A 26,269-nucleotide genomic window follows, 5' to 3' on the forward strand; every position below is an offset into this window, starting at 1 on the left:
GGATCGCTGTCTCGCCGCTGCTTCTTTCGCGAACTTTGCTCTGGTGTCTTCTTCCATGCGGATAAAGTTGTGCGAGCGAGCGATGGCGTCGGAGACAGATTTGGTCGGGTATCGGTAAAGATCCTGGCGGAATGTGGAGTCGATGTGCAAGGTGTTCATCAAAGATTCGACGGCGATATGGTCGGGAATATCGATCTTCGAGACAATAGCTTTGAATTTCTCCATGAAGTCACGGAGACTTTGGTCGCTGTCGTGAGTGAGGTTCCACAAATCTGACACGGTCGCTTCCTGGTTGGTGAACATGATATAGTTCTTAAGGAAAGCCGTTGAGAGGTCGTGGAAACAGTCGACGGAGTTCTCTCTGAGGCCGGTGAACCAAGTAAGGGCCGGGCCTTCTAGGGTTTCGACAAAGAGTTGGCAAAAGCCGGCGTCTTTGTCTTCGTCGGTCAGGTTTGCGCGTCGCTTCGCTATGTTGAAAGACGTGACGTGAGTAGAAGGGTCGGAGAGACCTTTGAAGGTTGGAAGACGGAGTTTCTCCATCTTCTGTAGCCGCACGCCGGTAACCTTTTACGTGAAGGGTGTGCGAAGAGATTCCGCGAGTACATGCTCGATTTGGGGCGCGGATGTCGTCACCTGGTGGATCTTAGAATTGATATCGAGGACCGACTGTTTTAACGCGGCTAGTTCGCTTGCGGTGTGCGCATTGGTGTTGTTATCGGCGCTTTGGTTATCGTCATCCCGCGTAGGTACCAGGTCGGTGGTTCGTTCTGTGGCGAACAGGTGTCGACGATACTGCGCCGTCGAAGCTTCGGCGTTTGCAGCGAGAGGAGCAAGGATCTTTGCTATCGCCGTTATTTGGTCAACTGCCGCCTTCTGCGCCGCTTCTTGTAGGGCGAGGCGTGCCAGGATAGTTTCCATGGTTGCGGGATGGGGAAGTGGAGTTACTGGTGTAGGCGTAGGTGTCACCTCTGGAGCCGGTGTCGCCTCCAGAGCTTCGCGCTCCTCGCCTGACGAAGAACTGTCATTGCCAACGACCATAGTTCCGACGTTACTTTGTTAGAGCCCCACCGTGGGCGCCAACTGTTTGATCGAGAAACGGTAATAAATAAGATGTGGGTTTAAGCAAAGACGTCTTATTAATGGTCGGAGAAAAAACGTTCAGTCGGTTACAAGGGAAAAGGAGAGATCGCGACAGAAAGAAAGCCGGTGGCACGATATGCTACCGGAAAAGTACAACTAACGGCGAGATGAAGCAAAGGTGAAAACCCTAATCTAGCCGCCAAGTGTTAGTCAGATGATTTCCAATCCCCTCCTCGTCGTCTCTCCTTTTCCTTATATAGGCGTCCTGGCGTCTCGCCCTTGACCTAATTTACGCCGTCTTGGTGGGCCTCCTCTGCTGGGCCGAGAAGCCCGTAGGCATCCGAGTAGCTGCTGAGCCGAACGTACTTCAGTCGATGATGATCGACTAAAAGTACTCGAGAGTCAAGCCGAGAGACCTGACTCTCGAGCCGACCGATCGAGCCGTCGTTCTTCCTAACTCGGGCCAGGCCTTCCTATTCCTCGGGCCTTGTGGGATGGTCAAATCCATCCTCTACACTCGTGATGCTTGTACAGCTGAGCGTTAAAAGACTTTCTCTATGGAGAAGGTTGATGGAAAATTTTTCCCTAGAATGGAGGAATGTGTCGAAAGTGATCTCTCCAAAAAGAAGGAAACTGGTCTTAGTATTGGCGCTTGATGAATTCCTGTGTACGGATTGGAATAAAGAACGCAGTAGAGAAAGAAGGGGGAGAACGATCTCTCATGGCACCGACATGAGGAGGTTTGATCAGCCTTTTGTTGTAAGGCTACGGGACTGCAATCTTCAAGCACTGAATGGTTCCGAGCTAAACTTTGAATGAGACGGGCATGAATATTTGTACTTGTCGGAGATACCGGTTGATGAGGAAATTTGCTTGACATCTGTTGGACGTGGATTGTGACAGCGAAAGGAGTGAAATGAGACATCTCCTGAAATGAATTGGACATTAAAGAACTTGACTCCTCCACACCAGTGAACAGTAGGATAGGCATGACTCCAATTTTGAAGGAGCATGTCTTAATTCCCAGCAAAACCTGTCGACTCCAGCATTACCGTGATGGACCCATAGAGATTTGCGGGAGTCAAAGCTGAGCCATTGGTCATTGTGGTCGGAATGAGCCGATATAAGCGGTGGTTGTGGTGAACAGAGAAGGATCAGTTGATCATCGGAGAGGAGGTTCATCGACCAGAACCAGGTAGAGTAAATATTCCCCGAAGGGAGAACGGTCATCTTCCAAGGAGACGAGAAAGGTAGCGGACGTCGAAACGTCTTCAGATCTGAGGTCTGACGAGAGCCATCTCCGCGAGAAGAAGTCCATGCCGTAGAAGACAGATCTGGAACTAGTGAAGTCATAAGAGATGGACAAGGGCTACACAAGAGCCAAAGTATTAAGAGACTGCACTGACACCATCTCTCGCAGCTAGCGACGGCGAACGAGGTTAAGAAACCCAGAAAAATAAGAGACTCGTGGAAAAACCTGATGCAACAAAGAGACAGATAAACAGCGAGATAAAAGGGGAGAGAGCAGGAATGAGAGATGCGTCTGGAGGGCCTGTGGGGGTCGGGAGGCTCCAGCGGTTCAAGCGGAGAGAGAGAACCAAGCAGAGGAAGCTTTGGCGGTGGAGGGTCGGGAGGAGATCTGGACCGCGACGGTGGAGGAGCTATGACCTTCAAAGTCATGGAGGAGGATAGGAGCAGCTTCAGAGAGGAGAAGGTTGATCGACGATGCTGAAGCGATGAAGATCCATGGAGGCGTCTCTTCTTCGTTAACTAAATCTAAGTTCGACTCCTATTTTATTATTTCCATTACGGTCTTGTGTTAGATGCTATCTCTTAGTCTTTATAAAATACACACCATCAATGTATATTTCATAATGTTTTTGGTATTTTCATCTTCTTGGGTAACTTAATTTGAGGGATTTATCAAACTCAAAATGTTGATTTATTCCGATTTGAGATTGAGAGATTAGAGATGTCTGACATGTATGTATTACCATTCCTTCGGTTTTGTCTATAGGTCGATTGTGGTATCTCCCACGATTTACTATCTACTTACTTCTCTGGCTTATGATAGGGTTTATTGTCTTTTTTGGTTTTCTTATTTCTCGGGAACTTAGGATTCATGCTTTTGGAAATGCTTGAACTGGTATACTGAATCTTCCTCCCATTTCACTTCTGCCCGTGCTCGGGATGTGACGTCTGCCATGGTTCTGCATTGATACTTGATTAACTCCTTGTACATATCAGCATCAAGCAACATGTCTCTCTTGAAGGTAGAGATCGCTATCGAGGTGTTACATCTCGGGATGGATACCTTTTCCTGGTTGAAACATATTGTATAGTTACGCAGGGATTCAGCTTGGTTTCTTGTGCATGCAAATTTTTTTACGAACTGGTCGGTTAGAGCTGCGAAGGAATGTATCGATCCATTGGGCAAGTTGATGTACCATTGCAGGACGGACCGGATCAGAGTCGAGCTGATACCATTGCAATGATAGCTTCCACGAATTGTTTCTGGATAGTTGTAGTAAGCATACACTGCTTGTTTTAGGCCACATAATTGTCTGGATCACGGGTTTCATCATTCATTTTTATATTTGGGAAATATAACTTTTTCGACATCTCGAACATGGCGATCTTGTCTGCAAAAGGAGTATCCGCGAACAGTGTATTTAGAAATTAGAGAGAAAGTAAAAAGGTAAATTTGGAATTCTCTTAGTTCAGTAAAAGTTAGAGTATGTAGAATAAATGAAAGTATTTCGGAATATTTTTTTTCTTATTAAAAGTATCTAAACAATTGGTGCCGTGTGAATGCACTTAGGTCCAAATATGGAAGGTCTTGGTGTAAGAGTGGCCCAGATTTAATCATCCTGATACAATGGCTGAGAATAAATTTTGAGATGTCCTTATGGTACCCTAGTTATAGTAAGTTCCAGATGAGACATGTCGAGAACTATCCGGTTTGGAAACTGAAGAACTTTCACATCTGAACCGGCCTTGATGAATCCAATTTTCTTGGTTTCTCTGATGGGTCAAGATTACAAACCAAGTCGGTTCATAACCTAATTCCTTCTGGTTTGGCTGCAAACCTCCATTTAGTTAGTGTAGATTCAAATCGGGTATGTTGGTAATTACCCAACTTAAGAGCTGAATATCTCCTCCATGTGAAATGATATTTTGCTTATTCCACTTCGAGGCGTGCTCTAAATGAGCAGAGAATCTTTCCCAAGTTGTTTCATGCCCTAACTCTCCGTGGCTGAGCCAACGTGAATTGAACAATGGCACTGGGTCTGAATGGCCTTCACTTGCAAGGTAGCCAGGAATCAGCTGGGTTGTAAACTTGATTCCGGTTTGGTCTGAGATGATATGGACCCAGTTCCAATTCGACGTAAGACTCTGATGATTTGAGTGTCTGGACATGTAGGTCTGTTGGTCATCTCCTTCTGGTAGGTTCGGCATAGTCTATGAAAGACACATGTCCTTGTTGGGTTTAGCTGGCCTTTTGCATCCGTTTTATGGTGCTATGGATTGGCTACTGGTTTGATGTCCTCATCACGGGGTTTGAGTGTGTTTATTTTGGATAGTTTGATACATTTTTTGAAATAAAATTTAATTCAAACTGAATTGTATACCATATCTAGAAGTTCATGCAGTCCAGATATTGATTACCTAGAAGTTCATGCAGTCCAGTTTACAAAACATCGTGTTTTATGTTTACAGTTACTATATTTTTTACATATAAGATATTGATGGCGCTTGCATACATTTCACTCAACGTACCATAAGCGTCGAGTGGTTCGCCAATCAAAGCTTGGTTCGCCCTCGGCCTTGGCCACCTTCCCCTCATCGAACCACAAGCGTCGAGCTGTACGCCAATCAATGCTAGGCTCACCATTAGGAACATCCTCGGTCTCAGACTCAGAATTCTGAACACTGCTGCTAAGTTTGGGTAGGACCTCATGCGTAAGGTTGTATAACCGTGGACTTTGGAATACATGAAGTTCGTGGCGAGCCTCATGCGCTACGTTTTGTCCGCCGTGTTCGTGGATAAACCAGATTATCGCTAAGGCCAGGAATAGAGTCAGCGCAACTGAAAACATAGTCATCCTGGTCCTGTTTTTGTCGCCTCCTTCCACCTAAAAACTAATAAAAATTAGATGGTCTTGCATCTGTTCAATCCAAATCAATTAAACTGATCGACTACCAAAAAAAAAAAAGAAACCAAACCATACCCTCATATAGTCATGTGGTTAGTATGAATTCATTTTTTCCATCTGAATTAAAAGAAGCTAATTATTTTCCCAAAGATTTATCTTTTTTTTTTTTTTGCTTTTCTTGGTAAGTAAAATTATTGAACCGCTTCAACACCAAATCAGTCATCAGTCCCTAGACTGATGAACCAATCATCAAACCAATCATGGTATGTTTTGGCATCAAAAGAGGTAAGATCTAAAGATGAAGTAGAAACCTTGGATATGGTGAAGTTCCTCTTGGGACAAAACCGAAGATTCTTATCAGCGTGTTCAAGGCAATGCCGTAGCAAGTTGCAGACTGTTAGTGTTGTGGCTGCGTCCCGGCTGTCTATACTTCCTATTAGTAACCAATAAGATATATAGCCTGTCTCAAAAGAAAAAATATAGACTTGTGACCTGGAATGTCGAAAATCTGTTTGTCAGGTGGGATACCAAGAAGTTCTCCAACGAGAACCTGAACTCGGGCCCGTTCCTCCCTTGAAAGTAGATCTCCATGAGTGATAACTACTGCTGGCTTGTCATCTGGAAATCATATTATGACTTCTTTGAAATTTTTAAAAAGAACAAAAGAAAAACACCATTCTGTGAGGACTCACCAACCTTTAAACGATAGTAAAGGAGAGTTAAAAGCAGTCGAGACCATATGGGCATAGCTCGATTCACTCTCCATCATTTCAACCGCATTAACAACAAATATAATGGAGTTCACTTTCCTTATCTCACAACCTGTACAACCATCTCGGATCAATCTATCCTTCAAATCCGAGTCATCGGATGTCCTGACCAAAATTACAAACTCGTCATGTTAACACAAAAAAAAAAACTAATTAAAGCCAAGAAGAGTATAAAACAAGACAGAGGAAGAAAAGACCAGATCACAGGCTCGCCGTGATGAACACCTTTTTTAATCCACTGCTCAATCATAGTAGTGTTATCGGATGACGAGATTTGGCTCAAGCCACGCGTGTCACAGAGGCAAAATGAAGCAGAACCTCCTCTTGGGATCATATATTCCTGAAGAAAGAACGTGCCTCCATTAGACGGCATACCATCTGCAAAAATTGAGAGCAACAAAACACTGATCTCGTCGTCTTCATCTTTAAAAGACAAGAAAATGAATTATCCAATTATATGTGTACATGATTCTTGAGCTCTAGCTGGGGCAAACTCCTCGTCTTGGACCACTCTTGTAATTCTATTAACAAGACTACTCTTCCCAGCTCCTTTCGGACCAACTATGAGGATCGACGTCGTCTTTGGAATATGGTAATCGCTCAAATTGACATCCGCAAATGATCCAGGAGTATAGCTGATTTTTTTTGTCAAAAAATACTAAAAGGGGTTAGAATCTAATAGTTGAATAATATCTCTTTATGGATCGAATATAAGTAGCACAACACAAGAATCAATCCTGATCTCGATTTGAAAACAAATAAAAAACCTCAAGATTTGGCGTCTTGCGAGTTTCAGTTTCCGATTGTTCTTGCCAAGTCTCTCCCGTAACAGATCATGGCTTTGGAGAATCTCTTGGTAAGTTTTCTCTCTCTTTCTCATATAAGCAGCAAGCTTCTCTTCAGAAACCCCTAAATCATCACTGCCACAAAAAAAGGAAATGAATCACTTTCTGATTACGACCATCGTCAGATAATAATATTACCTGAAGCAGCAAGAAGACGATCGTGAAAAATCAGGGTACAAAGAAGATGCCAACTCCTCTACAACAAGTTTAAATCATTTCCGTTAAAACAAAACATGCGAAACAGTTCCAGAGAGAAAGATAAAGAAGAGAACTCTTACCATCTTTGAGAGTATCACCACCCATGGCTATGATTAGAAAGAGAGAGGAAAATTGAAACGTTCGGGGATCAAATGCCAGTATGGACCACTTGGGGTCAAAAAAACCGAAATTCTTGGGTTCACCCGATGCTCTGAACCTTAAAATTCACCCACCAATACCAATAGTATTTGAGTATTTAATATTTGATATCACCGACCAAAATTGAATTTTCAAATAAGATTATATTTTTAAAATAAAACAATAAAAATACATAAAAATAATTACAATAAATAAATAAATAAATATTGTTAAACCGTTAGCAAAATACTAAATCCTATACCTTAAATCCTAAACTCCAAACCTTAAATTATAAACCTTAAATCTTGGATAAACCGTAAACCATTGGAAAATTTTAAATCCTAAATCATACATTAAAAACTAAATCTTAATAACACTAAACCCTAAACCCTAATCACTAAACTTTAAACCCTTGGATAAACTCTGAACCCTTGGATAAATCATAAACTCTAACTAAAAAATATTTAAAATTAAACCCTAAAGTTTATGATTTATCCAAAGGTTCAGAGTTTACCCAAGGGTTTAGGGTTTAGTGATTAGGATTTAGGGTTTAGTGTTATTAAAATTTAGTTTTTAATGTATGATTTAGGGTTTAAGATTTTCCAACGGTTTAGAGTTTATCCAAAGTTTAAAGTTTAACGTTTAGGGTTTAGGGTTTAGGATTTAGGGTATAGGGTTTAGTATTTTACTGAAGACTTAACAATATTAATTAATTTATTTTTTGTAACTATTTTTATGTAATTTTATTATTTTATTTTAAAAATATAATCTAATTTGGATATTCAATTTTATTTCCTTTTTTAAAAGATATCAAATATCAAATACCCAAACACTATTGGTTGGTGAACCTAGAGGTTCACCCTAGGGGGTGAACCCAAGAATTTCTCTCCAAAAAATCTCATTTAGACCCGTCTTTTTTTCTTTTCATTTTATATTTAAATTTAAATAGAAATTTAAGCAAAATAATTAAAAAACCTAAAGACTTAAACATATTTACTTACCCATGTCATTATTATCCGACCGAGAATCCAAACTACCCGAAACCCGACCCAACTAACCTAAATCTTCTTCTTCTTCTTCTTCCCCCTTTCTTCTTCATCAATAGTTTTTATTTTTTAAAATAAAATCAAAAAAGTTCTTCAATTATCCGATAATTTTATCTTTCTTATACCAAATCGATCAACTCATAATCATATTTAACCAATTATAAATTACCCATAATCAAATTTCATCTTTTACGTACTAGATTCAAAATAAAAAAACGCAGAGTATTACTAGTATAACTAGTGCAACTCAAATTAGTACAACTAGTACAACTAAAACAAGTATAACTAGTACAAATAGGTTGAGTATAACTAATATAACTGGTACAAATACAATGCGTATAACTAGTACAACTTAGCAATTAATATGATGATATTTGGTTTTTGTTTTCAGCATATTAATGATGCTATAGAAGATGATAATGCAAAACCAATAAAAATATTGGTATAATCCTCCTGCTTATATGTGTCAAAATATGTTAATAATTTTTTTTCGATAATATTTAATTTGGATAATGACATTGTTTTACTAGTTGTACTAGTGTACTATTTAGGAAAAAAATGCATCTTCATTTTTTCTGTTCTCGTAGCAAAAGAAGGCGGCTGCAAAGCTTAGGGGTGGATGTTCGGGTACCCATTCGGATTCAGTTCGTATCTATTCGGATTTTGGGTTTTCGGGTTTAAATATTTTGGCTCCATTCGGGTATATTAAAATTTTGGTTCAGGTTCGTTTCTGATCTTTGCGGGTTTGGTTTGGGTTCGATAATCTGTTTAAATTATTTTAAAAAATTTTAAATTCATATATAATTTAAATTTCTCAAAATCTATAAATAAAAATAATATATAACATAAATTTTTGAATAATGTATGCTAAAATACCTAAACTTAACCTAAAAATTAGTTTAGCTTGAAAATTTGGATGGAGAATCAATAGACATTTTAAATATTTTGGTGTTTTGAGTATTGATTAGCTATTTTAGATATTTATTTTAACTATTTGTATATATTTTAAAATATTTTAGACAATTTCAAAATATCTTATACATTTTAGATATTTTTTGGATATTATATCTAAAAATATCTAACATATTCAGGCACATAATTCTAATTTGGATATATTCGGGTATCCAAAATATTTCGGTTTGGATCGGGTTCGGTTCTGGTTCTTTAGATACCAAAATTTTGAACCCGTTCGGATATGTAACTAATTTCGGTTCGGGTACAGTACTACTTTTTTGGATCGTATTTGGTTCGGTTCTTCGGGTTATCGGATTTTTTGCCCAACCCTAGCAAAGCCAGAAAAAGTTATAGTAGGTTCATGCCCGTCTTTGGGCAAGTGCAAGTGGTGCTTATGCAGGTAGACCCGCCCGTAATAAACAAATGAACATATAATATAATTGTATTTAAAATGTTTAACTTATTCTCAACTTTAATTAAATTAATTTTCATGTTTTTTATTAAAATAATTTATCAATTTATTTGATTATTTATTTTAAAAATCGTAAAACTTATGTAGTTATTAAAATTTCCATAGAAGATTATTATTTTGCTTTCTTTCAACTATAGTTTTATTTTTATTAAAATAGTTTATCAACTATGATTTTCTATAGACATTACACATATTTGGAGAATATTTTAATGTTATCAATAGTAATATACCTCCATCAAGAAAATGGCATCACTTAATTATGAGATGTATAATTTTCTTTATTGATTGTTTCTAGCATATGAAAATGCTAGAAAAGAGAATGATGTAGAACCAATAAGACATATTGGTCTAATCTCTTCTGCTTGCATGTGTCAAATATATGAATAATATATTTTTAATAATATTTGATTTGGAATTGATACGTTTATAAGTTATACTAGTTGTACGATTTTCGAAAAAAAAATCATCTTCATTTTTTAGTTTCCAGGCCAAAAAGCTAGATGCGGAGCCAGAAAATTCTTCAACCATTGCTCTAAAGACGCGAATCACCGGAAAGAAGAAAAAGATTGGGTTTGATGTATGATTTTTGTTTTTTTTTGCAAATAATTGTTTTAATCGTGATGTATTAATACAATTGTTATCGACAATTGTAAAATTTTAGTTTGTTTATCAAGATAATAATAGCTATTAGAAAGAAACAAAATTGCAACAAATAATACAAATAATCAGTAAAAATATTAATTAAGAATTACTTACCAAAATAAATCATTTTAATCAAATATTTTTTTTAAATTACATTTAATTAGTAAATGATATAAATCAGCAGTTGTAAATGATACATATTTTTGAATAACTTCTTAAAATTGATACTAATTTTGTGTAAAATGAAATGATGCAAATAATTTATATTTTTACATCAATTATTAAATAAATTGATGTAAATTATTTGCATCACCAATTAGTTTAGTACAACCGATACAACTAAAGCAACATACTAACATGTAGTTCAACCACAATGTTTAAAAACATGATACACATTTAAAACTTGATGCACAATACAAGATGAAATAACATAGTTGTACTAGTATTTGAGTTGTACCAGTTTATACATAGTTGTACTTGTTTTTGAGTTGTACCAGTTTGTATATAGTTGTATTTAGGCATTGAAATCGAAAAAACTAGTTGTACCACATAAAATTTAAACTTACCTTAGTTGTAACACTTCTTTATGTGTACATGTCTTTGCCCCACTAAAATGAAATCATCAATTTTGTTAAAATACATTTCATGTATGGTTTCCAAAAATTATTTGGACAAAGAAGTTAACAAACCTTAAAAGTATAAGGTAGATCATGCAAACTTATGAGATGGTGTAGAAACTGCAAAAAAAAAAACAAAAAATTATCACAAATAAAAAGGGGGCCTATCTAAATACTTATCAATTTGGCCAGCTAATTGTTATTTTCATATGGAATATTTCAATTTCAAAATTTGAATAGTTGTACTAGTTATATCAGTATCACTAATCTGGTAAATAAGACATAGTTGGAATAGTTATACCAGTATCACCTGTATTGTTTGATACATATGAAAAAGTTGTACCAGTTGTACCATAGACAAAAACTATTTATTCTATAATATCATGATTCATACTTTAACAACATTATATTAAATCTTAAAATCTGACTCATAACGTTACAAGTTATACGAGTTGCACATGACTATTACAAGTTATAAGAGTTGTATCAATACCACATATTCAATGTGTTACACCGAGTTGTACCAGATTTACTAATGATACATTTTCTATAAAAATGTCAGTAATACTACATCAGTTGTACCAGTGAAACCAGTTGTTAAAGAATTTTGTGTTACAAGTTGTACCAGTTGTACCATAGACAAAAACTATTTCTTCTACAATTTCATGTTTCATACTCTAACAACATTATATCAAACCTTATAATCTGACTAATACGGTTAACATGTATTTTATATGACTTAACCGAAACAAATAACAATAAAAACATAAGAGAGAAAGACAAAAGAGAGAGAGGAAGAGAGTCTACACTTACCAATCGATTTCAGAACCAAGGACGACGCAAATGGGATGTTTCACGACGTCATAACCTGTAGAAAGACCCTAAGAAACAGAGGTAAAGGTTTGTGAGTGAAGAGTTGAAGAAAAGAGGTTTGGTTGGTGAAGTGAATGAATTTTCGTAGTGGTTCGGTATGGTTGAGGAAGACATGAAGAAGAAGAGTGATTAAATTTTCTGTGGGACCCAAGCGAAATCTGATGGCCAAGATTAAAACACACTCATAAGATCCGTCGGCTGAGAGACAAGCTTTATTAATGGCCTTATTGTAAATATTTCATCTTTAAAAATCGGACGGCTCAGATTATAACGTGAAGAATCAGATCTAATGGTTGATATTAAACTTTCATTAAGGGTACAATCATAATTTACACCCATTTGTCCCATAAGAGATTAGTTTTGGTGGTTATAGATTTTTTTTTCTCCTTTGTCCCTGTAGATTAAAGTCCAACTTTCGGTTCTAGTTTGTTCTTCTTCGCAGAGATTTTGTCCGCTCACGATACGGAATATTGTATTATTGTTTCGATAAAGATCATTTGAGAATCAATAATCATTTTATTCTCTTCTTTATTCGGTTCTATCTCACTGATTGTTTTGGAGAAAATTGGAAAAATATGATATTTAGAATTACTGTTAATCATTATATTTTTAATTTAATCTAAATTAAATTTAATTAGAATATATAATATTTGTTAATTGTTTTCTTAATACAATTTTGTTAAGCAAAAGAAAAGGTCAAATAGAAAAAGGTTGGAGGCCAAGCTTGGAGACGCAGAGACTTGACGTTTCATGGTCACCGACTCTTTGGTCTGAACCGTGTCTCCAATCTGCTATCAATCTAACTCCATCATCCTTCGTTCATGATGCAGCGGAAGCTACTAGATTTTGAGAATACTTTTAGTGCTTAATCAATTTTTTTTTTAGAGTTTGGAAAATATTTTTTTCGTGCTATAAAGCTCGTATAAAATTTCTTTCTTACTAAATCATCAAAATTACTGAATACAACTATAAACCTAGAAAAGCTATTTATGTGAAAACATAAAGGGAAATTCTCTCAAATATATTTTTTTTTAAGTTTTTCTCACAAAAATAGACTCCAAAAACTAAAATGGCCAAAATAGCATTTTTTATTTTAAAAATTTTAATTTTTTAATTTTTTTTAATTTGGTGAAACGCTGTCCACAAAAAGAGAGATCATTTGCTAAAGAGAGGTGTCTCTTTATTTATACAAGAAGAAGTCTAGGGCTTTATAGAAAAATGGACCTAATTTATTGTCTAGGAACATATGATGGACGCCTCTCTTTATGATCAGCTCATGATTATCCACTTCAAAGAAAAAGTCTCATCTCCAACAACTAGCAACAACTCATCCTCAAAAGATAAGTGTTTACAACCATTATGAGATAACTATCGTTGTTTGCTCTGTTGCTTGTTGTCTGTGTATATTGCTTAGTAATTAATTACTACTATCATATTCAACTCGTGAACACTAAGTAAAAACAAGTTCCATCGCTTACTTATTGATTATGCAAGACTTGTTTATTTCTCTTAGGTTTCTCGTGATCTAATGGTTCCTTTTATGAACCAGAGTTGATTACGTAACGTCGAGCCAAAGAGAATCAACGAGTGAATGCTACTATCATGTCCTCATGCTTGGAATGGCGATCTCTCAGCTGCGAGCTTGCCGGAAGCAGTACAAGCGACATAAACCAGCACGTTTCTCAATGCCAACAACTTGCTCGGCACACACGATCTCAACACGAGACTTCGGGTCAGCAATAGTTCGGTAAACATGTATTTTAGGCACAAGTTTAAATTGAACTTGCTTGTTATTAGGCACGAATTTGCAGTTGACTCGCTTATTGTTAGACATGAGTTTACAAAAACTCATCTTTGGCTAGGCATGAGTTTTCAGAAACTCTTCTTCTACTAGGCACGAGTTCTCAGTAAACTCGCCTTTGTCTTAGCATGAGTCTTGTAAACTCTTCTATCGCTAAGCACGAGTTTAAAGCAAGCACGCTTTTTACTAAGCACAAGTTCAAAGCAAACTCGCCTAAATCTAGATTCTCCCAAGTTTGATATGCTTTGAAGATAGTTCTCTTTGGCCTCATCCTTCTAGCGCCAAGTCCTGAGTTCTCTGCATAATATCATTTACGGCGAGAAGCTTATGGTGAAACGCTGTCCACAATAAAAAAAAAAAAGCTCGGCCTCCCATGCTCCATCAGTTACGACGTCTTGAAGCTCCATCAAGATTGAGAAGCCCGAGCTTGCCATCACAAATACAGTTCTGGTCTTGCCTTGGAAGTATGAGACACAGCCTTACCTTCATCTCTATACATTGTCAGCAGTTTCAAGCTCTGTTCAAGCTCCAAAACGAAAGAGAGAGAAGAAAACAAAGGAACATATGATGGACGCCTCTCTTTATGATCAGCTCATGATCATCCACTTCAAAGAAAAAGTCTCATCTCCAACAACTAGCAACAACCCATCCTCAAAAGATAAGTGTTTACAACCCTTATGAGATAACTATCGATGTTTGCTTTGTTGCTTGTTGTCTGTGTGTATTGCTTAGTAATTAATTAGCCACATTATGCACATAACCAAGCACTTCTTCAGTAAAAGTCTTGAATATCTAGAATTTGATAAGCTTATATGTATACGTCTAAGCTTCAAAAGCTGAATTCGGGTTTAGATGAAGATGACAATGTCATTCACATTGTTGATGAGAATGGATGGTGGTGACGGAACTTGTCCGCTGACAAAACAAGAAGATTCTAACTTCGGAGAACATATTCAAACTTTTTCTTCCACAATAGATAGTTACTATCATTGAATTTTGATAGTAACAGTACTCGAGCAAGATATGAATTGTGGAAGGAAAAGGATAAGGATCGTGAGCTTCGGCCAAGTTTATGAAAGCTCTGATACCATCATAATAAACAAGAAAACAATGCTTAACTGAAGTTATTTATTTACTCTTACTTGATTCATTAAAAGTTACAAGAGGCTCTTAAATAGTAGAGAAAGAAAGATCTCGATCCTAAACAGATAAGAACATAGGAAGAAATATCTAGATGAAGAAAATTTTAAGATCATTTACCAGTGTTCTAAAATGCGTTATGCGCTCTCTGTGCGGTGACCTAGCGCCTAACACCTACCTGTATACGCGGATGCTTAAATGGGGCCTAAGCGAACAAATATATATATATATATATATATATGAAAATATAATAATATTAATACTAAAGCATAAGGTTTTCAATACTAAATTCTTCAAACCAAATAACTAAAGTTTCCAAAAAAAAAAAACAAATCTGTAGTAAGATAATTCACATTATAAATTATAAAAAGGTTCCACTCAGCAAACATTAATTATTATAGTATTGAACACTGCTAATGAGAATAGAAACCAACAAATAGACGTAGGTATTATGATATTCAAAAAAGAAAAATACATGTATAGAGAAACAAGAAAAGAGAACATAAATCAAAATAATATTAATACCTTTCGCAAGATAGAAAGCGATAAAGTGAAGGTGTCGGGACTTGATTTTTTGATAGCTAGAGAAAACAATGAGTTGAACGTGAATTGTTAATCGGGGTTAACAACTTAAAAACCCAAGCTAAACTACGTAGTTTTATGTTTTTGACTATCTTCATTTAAACATGTATTTAATTATGACTTTGTTTAACTTTAACTATTTTGAGCAAAAAAATGGTAAACGCTTAAATGTCACCGTATATACGGATTATTCAGCGTATAACGTCCATTATTAAAGAAACCGTATATTAAATAGTATATGCTGAATCCGCTACGTTACATAGGCACACAGCATTTACCGACCGTATAGACGGCCGCATAGGACGCATTTTTGAACAATGTCATTTATACATGCAAATAACTAAAGAACTTCGTGATAATAGCTTCAAATGATATAATCAGAGAAAAGCTGGATACTCTGCAAATTATCGGATATTATCGGATATTGTCAAAGCAGATATTGTTCATCACATGGGACACTTTGAACATATAATATTATCGACGGCAAAAGTGATACGTCCTAGATTCGGACAGGATCACTCAACGGGACTTTGAATAAGAACTCGCCAAAGATGGGAGAACTTGGTGGATTGAAAGGCGACACAAAAGGTTGCGGAAAGACCTCTTGATACTACCGGCTTCGATTGGTTTGGAATGTTACGTCAAGACCAACAAGGGAAGATTTGTTTACTTGGAGAATCACTCGACAACAAACAAAGACTGTTCTAAGCGAAGAACAAAGAGATAAACTCATACACTTGAAAGAAAAATCAATTGCTCCATTATGAAAAAGAGTTTACATACTTATACTACTTGTGGTCAAAGCAAGACATAAATAAAAAAACTTAGGAAATAACAAAGTTGATTGGGAATGTTGAAAGACAGTCAAATAAACTCTTCAGATCAGATCTGGTCAAAGTGACCCTTCGGCTGATGTCTAGATTCATCCGACCAAGTTGGTTCCGTCGCGGTAAGGAGCTGGACGAACGCGGGGACGGTCTGGACAGTCCGCCGGATGATCGAGCAGTGCACTGATGCGGCCTAAGTCTTCAGATAGCTTGATGATTCGTGCCTTAGAGAAATCTGAGTGATAGAAGTCCAACAGTGCATTGGACATGAGAGATAGTCCGTCGGTTCGGTCATCAGGATACTTGGTACGTGCCAAACGGACCAGGAGAGAGAAGTCGTGATCGTTTTGGGAATCCTCACGACCCAAGTCAAGTCTGGCTCGGCTGTTGGCTTTAGCTTGTCGAGATGGTTGGGAAGGACGAGCTCTGGTACGGTCAGTTCAGACGTCTGGTCTTGGATCTGTCTGAAGCTCCATTCCGGATGTAAGCGGTTCGAGACGGTACATGGCTCGGTCGTTCTGGTCGGCATGGTCGGATAGACGAACCTCAGCTGAGTTGTTCTGATCAGCCTGATCTTCGTTCTGGTCCGGTTCCATGTACTGATCCATGGACTGAGGCGCATCATTCCCTCTCTCTTCAAAAGGATTTGTCCGCAAATCGGGATCATCTGCAAAGAAAAGAGATAGATCAGAAACGTTAAAACTTGGAGAAATGTCATACTTACCTTTCAGATCCAATTAATACGCATTGTCACTGATTTTCCTAAGGATCTGGAATGGTCCATCGACCCTAGGCATGAGTTTGGACTTCTTTTCTTCCGGGAATCATTCCTTTCTCAAGTGAATCCAAATAAGATCACCTTCTTTCATGCGAATTTGGTGATAGCCACTTTTCAAATCAATTTTAGAGAAAATAGAAGAACCATGCAACTTATCAAGCATGTCATCAAACCTAGGGATTAGATGCCTATACTTTACCGTAATGTTGTTGATGGCTCGGCAGTCTACGCACATGCGCCAAAAACCATCCTTTTCAGGCACAAGGAGGACAGGAACGACACAAGGGCTAAGGCTCTCCCTGATGTAACTCTTCTCAAGAAGCTCTCCAATCTGTTTCTGAAGTTCCTTTGTCTCCACTGAATTGGTTCGGTAAGCTGGTCAATTCGGAAGAGACGCACCCAGGACGAAGTCAATCTGGTGTTCAATGCCTCTTACTGGTGTTAAACCCTTAGGGTTCTCATCTGGAAATACGTCAGAGAATTCCTGCAAAACATCTGTTAGATCACTCGGAATTTCCGGTGCAATGTTAGAAGAGGAAGCCATTAGAGATTCTTTGTAAACAAGCAAAAGAAATGGCGGTTGTAAGCATAAGGATTTCTTTACATGGCTTCCCTTGATAAAGAAGTTTGAGTTCCTAGGAGATACCTCAGGTTCGGATTGTTTAGGCTCTTTGTCTCGGCTCTTCTTCAGTTGGAACTGATCTTGGTGGACTTCGGCCGGTGAGAGAGGAACCAAAGTGATCTTCTTTCCCTTATGATCAAAAGTGTTTCGGTTGGTGTATCCGTCATGCATTGTCCTCTTATCAAACTGCCATGGTCGTCCCAGCAGGATATGGCATGCGTCCATGGGAAGGACGTTGCAAAGGACTTCATCCTCATATCGCCCAATAGAGAGAGGGACTGCGACTTGTTCCCGCACATATTGTTCACCAGTTTCGTTTAGCCATTCCAACTTGAAAGGTTGAGGAAGTGGTTTGGTTATGAGTCCAAGCATCCTGGCAAGAGAATCACTAGCAACATTAGTGCAACTTCCACCATCAATAATCAAAGAACAAACTTTCTCTAAAACTAAACATCGAGAATGAAAAAGATTATCCCTTTGTTCTCGTTCATTGGTTTTGGGTTGAATACTCAATGTTCTCCTGGTAACAAGAAGTGGACCGTGAGCTGGGTAGTCGAGATATTTGTTCTCATCATCAAAGATAGGCTCAAGCGTCTCATCAAAGACCGGATCTGGGTCTTTGTCCGAATGTTCTTCAAAGATCGGACCAAGGCCTTCCATCCGTGGATCTTCTGTCGACTAGAAGTGGTCCTTGATGTGGGTAATCAAAGGAGTCTTCCTCCTTATCAAAGATAGGACCGCGTTCTTCCTTGTCCTCCGTATCGTCCTTATCATCATCGGACTCAACTTCTCCATTCTCCAAGAGGATCATCATTTTCTAGTTTGGACATTTGCTGGCATAGTGTCCAAGACCCTGACATCTATAGCATCGAATGTCTCTTGCCCGGTTGTTAGTCTCAACTGCTTTGCCTTTATCAACATGAGCAGGACCATTAGTCTTAAAAGCAGTATTTGTTGTGATCGAAGACTTACCCTTGTCTTGATAGCTAGGTTTGGGAGCAAAGGCCGGTTTAGAGTAGCTCTTTCTTTTGAGTTGCTGCTTGATCAGAGTGGCCTTGTGTAGCATTTGCTCCATACTAACATACTCTTAAAGCTCCATTCGATCTTGAATGTCTCGGTTGAGGCCTGAAAGGAATCTGGTCATAGTTGCATCCAAAGGCTCGTCCACATCCGCCTTGATCATCAAGATCTCCATTTCTTCGTGATAGTCCTCCACGGATTTGGTTCCCTGAAGCAAACGTCTGAGTCGTTGGTGGAGTTCCCGGTGATAATGTTCTGGAACAAACCATCTCCTCATCAAAGCCGAGATCTCATCCCAAGTAGAGATTGGTGGTACGCCATTCCTTCTCCCGTGAGTCATAACTTGATCATACCAGTTAATAGCATAGCCAACAAATTCAGTTGCAGCCAATCTAACCTTTTTCAACTCAGAAAAATTTTGACAATCAAAAACAAGTTCTATTTTTCTTTCCAATTCAAGGAAATCATCTGGGTCATTTTTACCGTCAAAAGTTGGAATTTTGAGTTTCAGTCCACCCAAACCTTCATCAGTTCGTTTAGTTCTAGCAAAAGGATTGACATCACCTTGATCACGGTTTTGTGGACCTCTCCTAGGTCGGTTGATGGAACGATCATCACAAATCTCCTCCTCTCCAACTTCTTCACCCGGCCGGTTGTTCCTCTGTGGGCGATCTCTCCTAGTTCTAGATCGGGTCAGTTGGCTACCTTGAATCTTATCAAGTCTCTGATGGACCTGCTTCAAACCTGCATTCATAAGGTTAGCCATAGAATCATTGAGACCTCTCATCTGTAAGTTAGATAAGCCGGCAAAGGAATTTCCGGTTTGGTTTCTTTCTTCTTCACTGTCCATAGTTCCTAAAAAGCTTAAACACAAAGGATTAGTAGACAAAATCCTCACGCACTCAAGTGTTTAACTCTCCCACACACGTGTTTCACTCAAAATTTAAAAAGTCATTCTAGAGCCTTCTCTCAAAGTTCTAAGAGAACAAGACAAGTAACCAGCTGTGATCTCCAAGCAAACGGGGGGTAGTACTAGATAGAAAGATAAGAACTTTGGTTTTGAAATCCGTTTTAACCACTCTAAGGCTGGATTTCTCTTTAGCCAGCATGATTTCTTCCACCACCTAGCCACTAATCGAACTTTTGATTTTTTGATAGATCTCTTTCTTTTCTTTTTTTATTTATTTATCTAGTGACTGGTAAAGAGATGGCCCCGATTAGAGATAGAAAGAAGAAGATGAAAAGATTCAGAAAATGGAAGATGAGAAGATGGATAGATAGTACCGGTTGAGTGGCTCTAATACCACTTTGATACGTCCTAGATTCGGACAGGATCACTCAACGGGACTTTGGATATGAACTCGCCAAAGATGGGAGAACTTGGTGGATTGAAAAGCGACACAAAAGGTTGCAGAAAGACCTCTTGATACTACCGGCTTCCATTGTGGTTTGGAATGTTACGTCAAGACCAACAAGGGAAGATTTGCTTACTTGGAGAATCACTCGACAAGAAACAAAGACTGTTCTAAGCGAAGAACAAAGAGATAAACTCATAAACTTGAAAGAAAAATCGATTCCTCCATTATGAGAAAGAATTTACATACTTATACTACTTGTGGTCAAAGCAAGACATAAATAAAAACACTTAAGAAATAACAAATTGACTGGAAATGTTGAAAGACAGTCAAATAAACTCTTCAGATCAGATCTGGTCAAAGTGACCCTTCGACTGATGTCTAGATTCATCCGACCAAGTTGGCTCCATCGCAGTAAGGAGCTGGACGAACGCGGGATGGTCTAGACAGTCCGCCGGATGATCGAGAGAAGTCGTGAGAGAAGTCGTGATCGTTTTGGGAATCCTCACGACCCAAGTCAAGTCTGGCTCGGCTGTTGGCTTTAGCTTGTCGAGATGGTTGGGAAGGACGAGGTCTGGTACGGTCAGTTCGGACGTCTGGTCGTGTATCTGTCCGAAGCTCCATTCCGGATGTAAGTGGGTCGAGACGGTACACGGCTCGGTCGTCCTGGTCGGCACGGTCGGATAGACGAACCTCGGCTGAGTTGTTCTGAGCGGCCTGATCTTCATACTGGTCCGGTTCCATGTACTGATCCATGGACTGAAGGGCATCAAAAAGTCTCCTAGCGCAAAGGCCGCTGGTTTGGTCATGCGATAACGAAGTATTGGTTCGGTACTTGTTAACAATATGGCCTATGGTTGCTGTGTTGACAAGGAAGTGAATTTGCTGATTCATAATTGCAGATTCAGAGAGCTTATACTCTGGATTTGAAGGCAGATTCAGAAAGGTTATACTCTGGATTTGAAGGCTCAACCTCCCCTATAGATAATCCAATCTAACCTTTTCTGGAAAGCCAGATCATAATATCGAGCTAGCAGCTTAAGAAGCAAAGGGACAGTGGGGTGGTGAAAGTGACAACAGATGCTCCAGCCGCTTCAGAACTGATGCTAAATGACAGACAAAGCTACTACGCTACGGTATAGGAGAAGAGGCCTACGCACGTTGAAGTAGGTGTCTAGGTGGAAAAGAATGTAATCGATTCAATAATCAATAAGAATTGTACTTGAACACTTATCAAACTCACATTAAATTCATGTTTATGTTTTGTTTTAATTATTAGTAACATCCTTTTATCACTAAAAGGAAACAAAATAAAAGAGTAACCCTTCAAATGATACTATATTTACATGGATGCCGTTTAGGAGCTAACGTGTCACACAGCCAGCGCTTTTCAATCCCTTTTTCAAAACACCCACGCCCATCTAGGCTATTGACAAATATTTCCACTGGTCTGGCTTAAAACATGTAATTGTAGGATCCTTATAAATATGTATATAACATAGTATATGTTAACTGCGGTGTGCTGGCACACATTAAGATTGGAAACCTATGTTATTTTATAATCTCATTCGCCGTACATTAACATGAGATTGGACACAGCCTCTCCTATTGGTAATATAACCTGCAAAATAAAACTCGATGTTAGTTGCAAACACACAAACATATATTATGTTATATTACACACAAACATATATTACAATTTCTACAGGAAGAGGCGAATTATGCAAAAAATTAGAGAAAATGCTTACAAGAGATCTTCAGCATGACACAAGGAATACTGTTAGGAATGGATCTCTTAGGACTACTTAGGGTGATGTAGTCAGGCGTGAATCCTCAAAAGGCAGGTAAAATTGTCGGTAGTCACATATCATCTGTTCATGCTAAAATATATAGTGTCACATATAGGGCCATTTACTTATCAAATTATCATAGGAAGTTGTATATTCTTTATTGCAATGTTCTTTACGAATTTAAACATGCAGTATTTTTAGATGATTTTGACATAGCCTCTAAATCTATACAGGCGCTATGTAGTATGCATTGATATTTTAATGATAATTTGTCTCTACATCCAAGTTCAAAATCGCTGGATAAATATTTATTCCAATTGTAAATGATATTGATAGTTTTATGCGCCTAAATTTCGAACGTTACTGTGCTAATTAGTAGTGATAGTTCAAATCGTGTTCTTACTCTGATTTAGATGACAAGGTTTTTGGAAAATTCATCAGTTCATATTAGCATTTATGTGATTACTTATTATATAATAGGAAACAAAATATATTCAATATATGGTGGTGATACATTATTTAAGCATATTCACATAAATAGAGGCCCACATGATTGGTTGATTTTTTTAATCTTTCTATATTCTCACATGATTGTGATCCCGAAATTATATCAAGGTAAAGATCAATATTGTGCCAATCACACAAATGTATAAAAATGGAAAGTTAACAATTATGTGACCAATTATTTTGGGTTTAATTGAGAACGTGTACCGTAAATTTGTACCATAGGGGATATGATTAAAATTTAAAATTTAAAATCTAAGATTCACGTAATAAGTATCGTATATTATGCATTAACAAGTCTATGCCTTGATAAAAAATGCATTCCAAGTTACAATTCTCTCTAAAATTTCATTTTCAGTTCTTTGTTGTTTATACTCAAATTGTTGGGATGCCGAACCGTGAAGCACAATATCATTGTGTCAGGGACCACTATCATCCTTGTGGAAAATAATCTATAGGAGGTTACCAAGAAGGTTGTAATTTTTCTATAAGTTCATATTTCCGTCTCTTAATTACAAGCAAACACTACAAGAGAAGGGGGTAAAGATATTATAAGAAGATAGCGTTCTGGTCGAGAATGCTATTTTTGACATAACTCATAATTTAAGATAGCGTTTTTTTTACCTCGATGCTATAAAAAACCGCATATTGTACATTAAAACGCTATCTTTAGTGAGGCGAAAAAATGATTGATTTTTCGCTCCTACCCTCATTTCATTTCCTTCTCATTTTATTCTTTAAATATTTACATATAGAAGAAAGAAATTTTTCTATTGGTTGAAAGTAATACACAAGGATTGCAATCTCTACCCTTAATTATTTTTAACCAAAGGTGGAGATTGTGTTTTAAGCTGTCCTATCCTTTTGACTTCTGAAACACGACGAGAGAGAGAGAGAGATGATGAGAGATTACAAGGGAAGAAGACAGAGACCGGCCTGAGTTCGTCGCCTTCGTCACCGTCTGAGTTTGTCGCCGTCGACCTGTCTCTACTCCTCGTCACTTTGTTCTTCCGGAATCCGTACTCATCCTGAGAACGCCCCTCTCTCCTCTGCAGCCGAATCCGAAACCAACACTCGTCTCACTCTCAATCTCCTCTCATGTCTACTCCTCAGGTTCTCTCTCTCTCTCTCTTCCTCTCGATTCAATTTCACTAAACAACAGATCTGAAAAAAATATCCGTAAAATTTGTATCTTTATGTAGGTCTGGTGCTTCCTCTTCAAAGAACAGATGAAATCCACATCCCAAACCCATCTTGGATGCAATCTCCTTCCAAAGAAGAGGCTCAGAACTAGCCACATATATGGTTTAGACCAAACAAAGTTTTAATTTTTTTTTAGAACAGTGATTCAGTCAATGGTGATATACAATCCCACAGATCTTTACTTGTGGGAGGGGACTATTGTTAGAGCTTCAAAATGTTGTTCAAGTGTATTTCTTTGTGTTGGCTTTCTAGTTTGTGCAAGGCTTCCAAGAAACTTAGGATTGATTTTCAGATGTTTTCTTGTGCAGATGAAAGTTGCTTTTGGAGGTTTGGATTCTGTGAGTCAGCCACCACATCAACCTGACCGTAGCAATGAGCAGACATGAACCTCAAATGCTCTTGCATTCCCAGGTATTGTGTTCATATCACCTGTTTTGTTTACGTTGATGAAAGATGAACAAAACTAGTTTATTTTCTTATTTGAATTTTTATTAAAAATTGCTCGATGAGTTCTGCAGGTCCTGAAGGTTCTAAGAGTACCCAAAAGGGTGTGACAGAGAATGCTCTTGTTGTTGGTCCAATTTTACACCCAAAGGGTTTGTAAGTATTAACCTTTTGTCGTTTGTTTCGTTGATCTGGATGCTAGTTGATGCTTCTACTTAATGGCAAGGATGCTGATTAAAAATAGTTTCTATCTTCATGTTCTTATGTAACTCTTGTTTCAGCTGTGTGCTAAGAGACGGAAGATGTTGGAAGACATGGAAAAAGACTTTGAAGGTATATTCTCTTTGAGACCTGTTTTTAAATATAAAAGAGTGCTTGATCTCTCTTTGTGTTTTGAATTTGATTTTCTTTTCTTGTTACATGAAGGTGGACAAGAGGCAGATAAGCTTGGAGGAGGAGGTAGCAAAAGCGGTGGGTCGTTAGCCTCAGGGACATTAGGTTTAGAGTGGAAAAGGTCCAAGCTCCTGTGTGTGATTGGAAGACGGCAACGTTGGAGTACTCGTTTCGACGGCGTCGGTCGTGGTGTGGTGCGGTTCTAGAAGATAGAACTTTAGGTATAGAATTTAGGTGTAGGTTTAATATTTTTGAAAAAATTGGTTTAGTTTGGTTTAGTTTGGTATACCAGTCATAAATATGTAACTAATTTCGATATATAAAAAATTTGAAATATTTTATTTGTATTATTTTTTTTTTTTTTAATAATGCTATAATAACAATTATTATCTGCTATTAGAAGATATACAATTGCACAATTAATAAAACGCCATCAAACTAATACTTTAACATAGCACAAGTTAAACGCTATCTAAAGTGCTCGAGAAAAGATTGCGGGGGAAGATACATTGTTCGCCATAACGCTGCGCTATCTTGCAATAGCGTTTTTCTCATGCTATATATGAGACGTTTTCTTGTAGTGAAATAGTATGTCTAAACCCATCTAAGGTTAGTTACCAAGAAGGTTGTAATTTTGCTATAAGTTTATATTTTGTCTTTTAATTATAAGCAATTAGTATGTCTAACTTCTATTTTTGCATTTCAATCTTTCGGATTCTTCTGTTTTTCACCCTCTATTTTTTAGTTTGGTGTATTCTCTTCCTTCTCAAATTCTTTCAGTTGTGATAAGACCTCCAAGAATTTTGTTATCATGTCGATTAAAGACTGTCAGTTAATAATATGTAAGTAGTATCTCCATCAACAAAAAAAAGTAAACCTAAGTGAATCAAAGTACGAAGCGGAACCAAAGAATGAAAAATAAATAAGAATATAATTCACCTGGATTACTCGGTTGATGACCAAGTGAAGATTTTTGTTCTGTCAATTGTAGAACTTTTAGAACCCTAATCCCCTTTTGTTTTCTTTTACACCCTTGAAACATCTAATGATCCCGATATCATTAGCTTCTTCCATTTTTAATAAAAGAACAATTTTAATATTTAAATGTAATGAGCCTGTTCTTAATTCGGCATAATTCTTCAATTTGTTTATGAAGCCACGATACTTTTTTTTTTTTTGTCGAAGCCCACAATACTTGTAGTTTTAATAATTCATCATTTTAGACATTTTGTCTGACATGTTTAGGTTGACAGATTCTAAAATGTAGTATAATTTATTACTAGACATTAAATTAGATTTCATTATAAAATATGGAAGATACATACTATAAAATCTAAATGTCCTATAAAATCACCATTTTTTAGGTGGAAGCACCGTAGCCTAATGGTTAAGGTTTAAAGGCTTTTACACCCAGGTCTGGGGTTCAAATCCTAGACTATGCAATTTATTGCAGATTACAGGAAATCCAGGTTTCAAGTCCCGGAGAGAACTATTTATTAAACAATTATGCAGACTACGGAAGAAAGGCTTACAAAGAATTTTCAACATGGTGCAAGTAAATCTGGTCAAGCGTGGATCTTCATAGGATGACTCAGGTGATGCAGTTAGGCGTAGGTCTTCATAAGACAGGTAGTATTGTCGGTTGTCGAATCGTCTATGTAATCTTTCTCATATCATAATTGTAAGATCATAATAAATCAGCGTAGAATTTGCGATTTGTTTCTCTTTGCTCTTTACACATACATGAGCTCAAACATTCACGATTATACAAATTTGATTTCTGTTTGATTTTTATGTCTCTTTGATTTTGATTTATGAATAGATGAATTCTTTACCATTTTCTATTCAAGATAATACAAATAGAAATTATACGAAGAAAAATAATACAAGCTCGTGTTCCTCAGCGTAATAACAAATCAAAAAGATCATAAAACTTACAATTTTGTAATTTTAACAGTATTGTTTCTGGTCTCAGAGAGTCAAATCACGGACACATAAATTTTTTATTATTATTTGTT

The 26,269-nt window shown here is 37.4% G+C and overlaps 1 protein-coding gene and 1 long non-coding RNA gene across 7 annotated transcripts; one reads left to right on the top strand and one right to left on the bottom strand.

Moving 5' to 3' along the window:
- Window positions 1–4,640: 4,640 nt before the first annotated feature.
- On the bottom strand, window positions 4,641–7,291 carry LOC111205517. Of its 6 annotated transcripts, none has more exons than XR_007327463.1 (10): window positions 7,131–7,291; window positions 6,991–7,048; window positions 6,775–6,927; window positions 6,473–6,642; window positions 6,205–6,385; window positions 5,934–6,112; window positions 5,730–5,855; window positions 5,549–5,657; window positions 5,313–5,354; window positions 4,926–5,216 (listed from the first exon to the last, which is right to left on the bottom strand). XR_007327463.1 is itself a non-coding variant. In XM_022701483.2 (10 exons), exons 1-9 carry the CDS (start codon window positions 7,153–7,155, stop codon window positions 5,331–5,333), a joined length of 1,029 nt encoding a protein of 342 aa, XP_022557204.1. In that variant the 5' UTR covers window positions 7,156–7,291; the 3' UTR covers window positions 4,976–5,216; window positions 5,313–5,330. The 6 variants fall into 6 exon arrangements, 3 of the variants coding, with proteins under 3 accessions (XP_022557201.1, XP_022557199.1, XP_022557204.1); XM_022701483.2 differs by having other exon boundaries at window positions 4,976–5,216; window positions 5,549–5,661; XR_007327461.1 differs by lacking the exon at window positions 5,313–5,354 and having other exon boundaries at window positions 4,641–5,216.
- A 15,379-nt stretch (window positions 7,292–22,670) lies between these two features.
- Window positions 22,671–24,601, top strand: LOC106413781. Its single transcript, XR_001282653.3, has 6 exons — window positions 22,671–23,324; window positions 23,414–23,516; window positions 23,723–23,825; window positions 23,933–24,014; window positions 24,140–24,191; window positions 24,285–24,601. It is a non-coding gene; the product is annotated as an uncharacterized LOC106413781 (long non-coding RNA).
- The last annotated feature ends 1,668 nt before the right edge of the window (window positions 24,602–26,269 follow it).

The sequence above is a fragment of the Brassica napus genome, chromosome C8 (assembly GCF_020379485.1).
Source record: "Brassica napus cultivar Da-Ae chromosome C8, Da-Ae, whole genome shotgun sequence".
Taxonomy (NCBI): Eukaryota; Viridiplantae; Streptophyta; class Magnoliopsida; order Brassicales; family Brassicaceae; genus Brassica; species Brassica napus.

Bases quoted from the DNA above. Each gene is read 5' to 3' on its own strand.
- LOC111205517 (XM_022701478.2), bottom strand. From the start codon at position 7,155: ATGGGTGGTGATACTCTCAAAGATG. The intron at 6,643-6,774 runs GTTTTTTATTTG...AAAAAAAATCAG, and splicing joins GCAAGACGCCAAATCTTGAG to CTATACTCCTGGATCATTTG. The intron at 5,662-5,729 runs GTCACAAGTCTA...TAGGAAGTATAG, and splicing joins ACAGATTTTCGACATTCCAG to ACAGCCGGGACGCAGCCACA.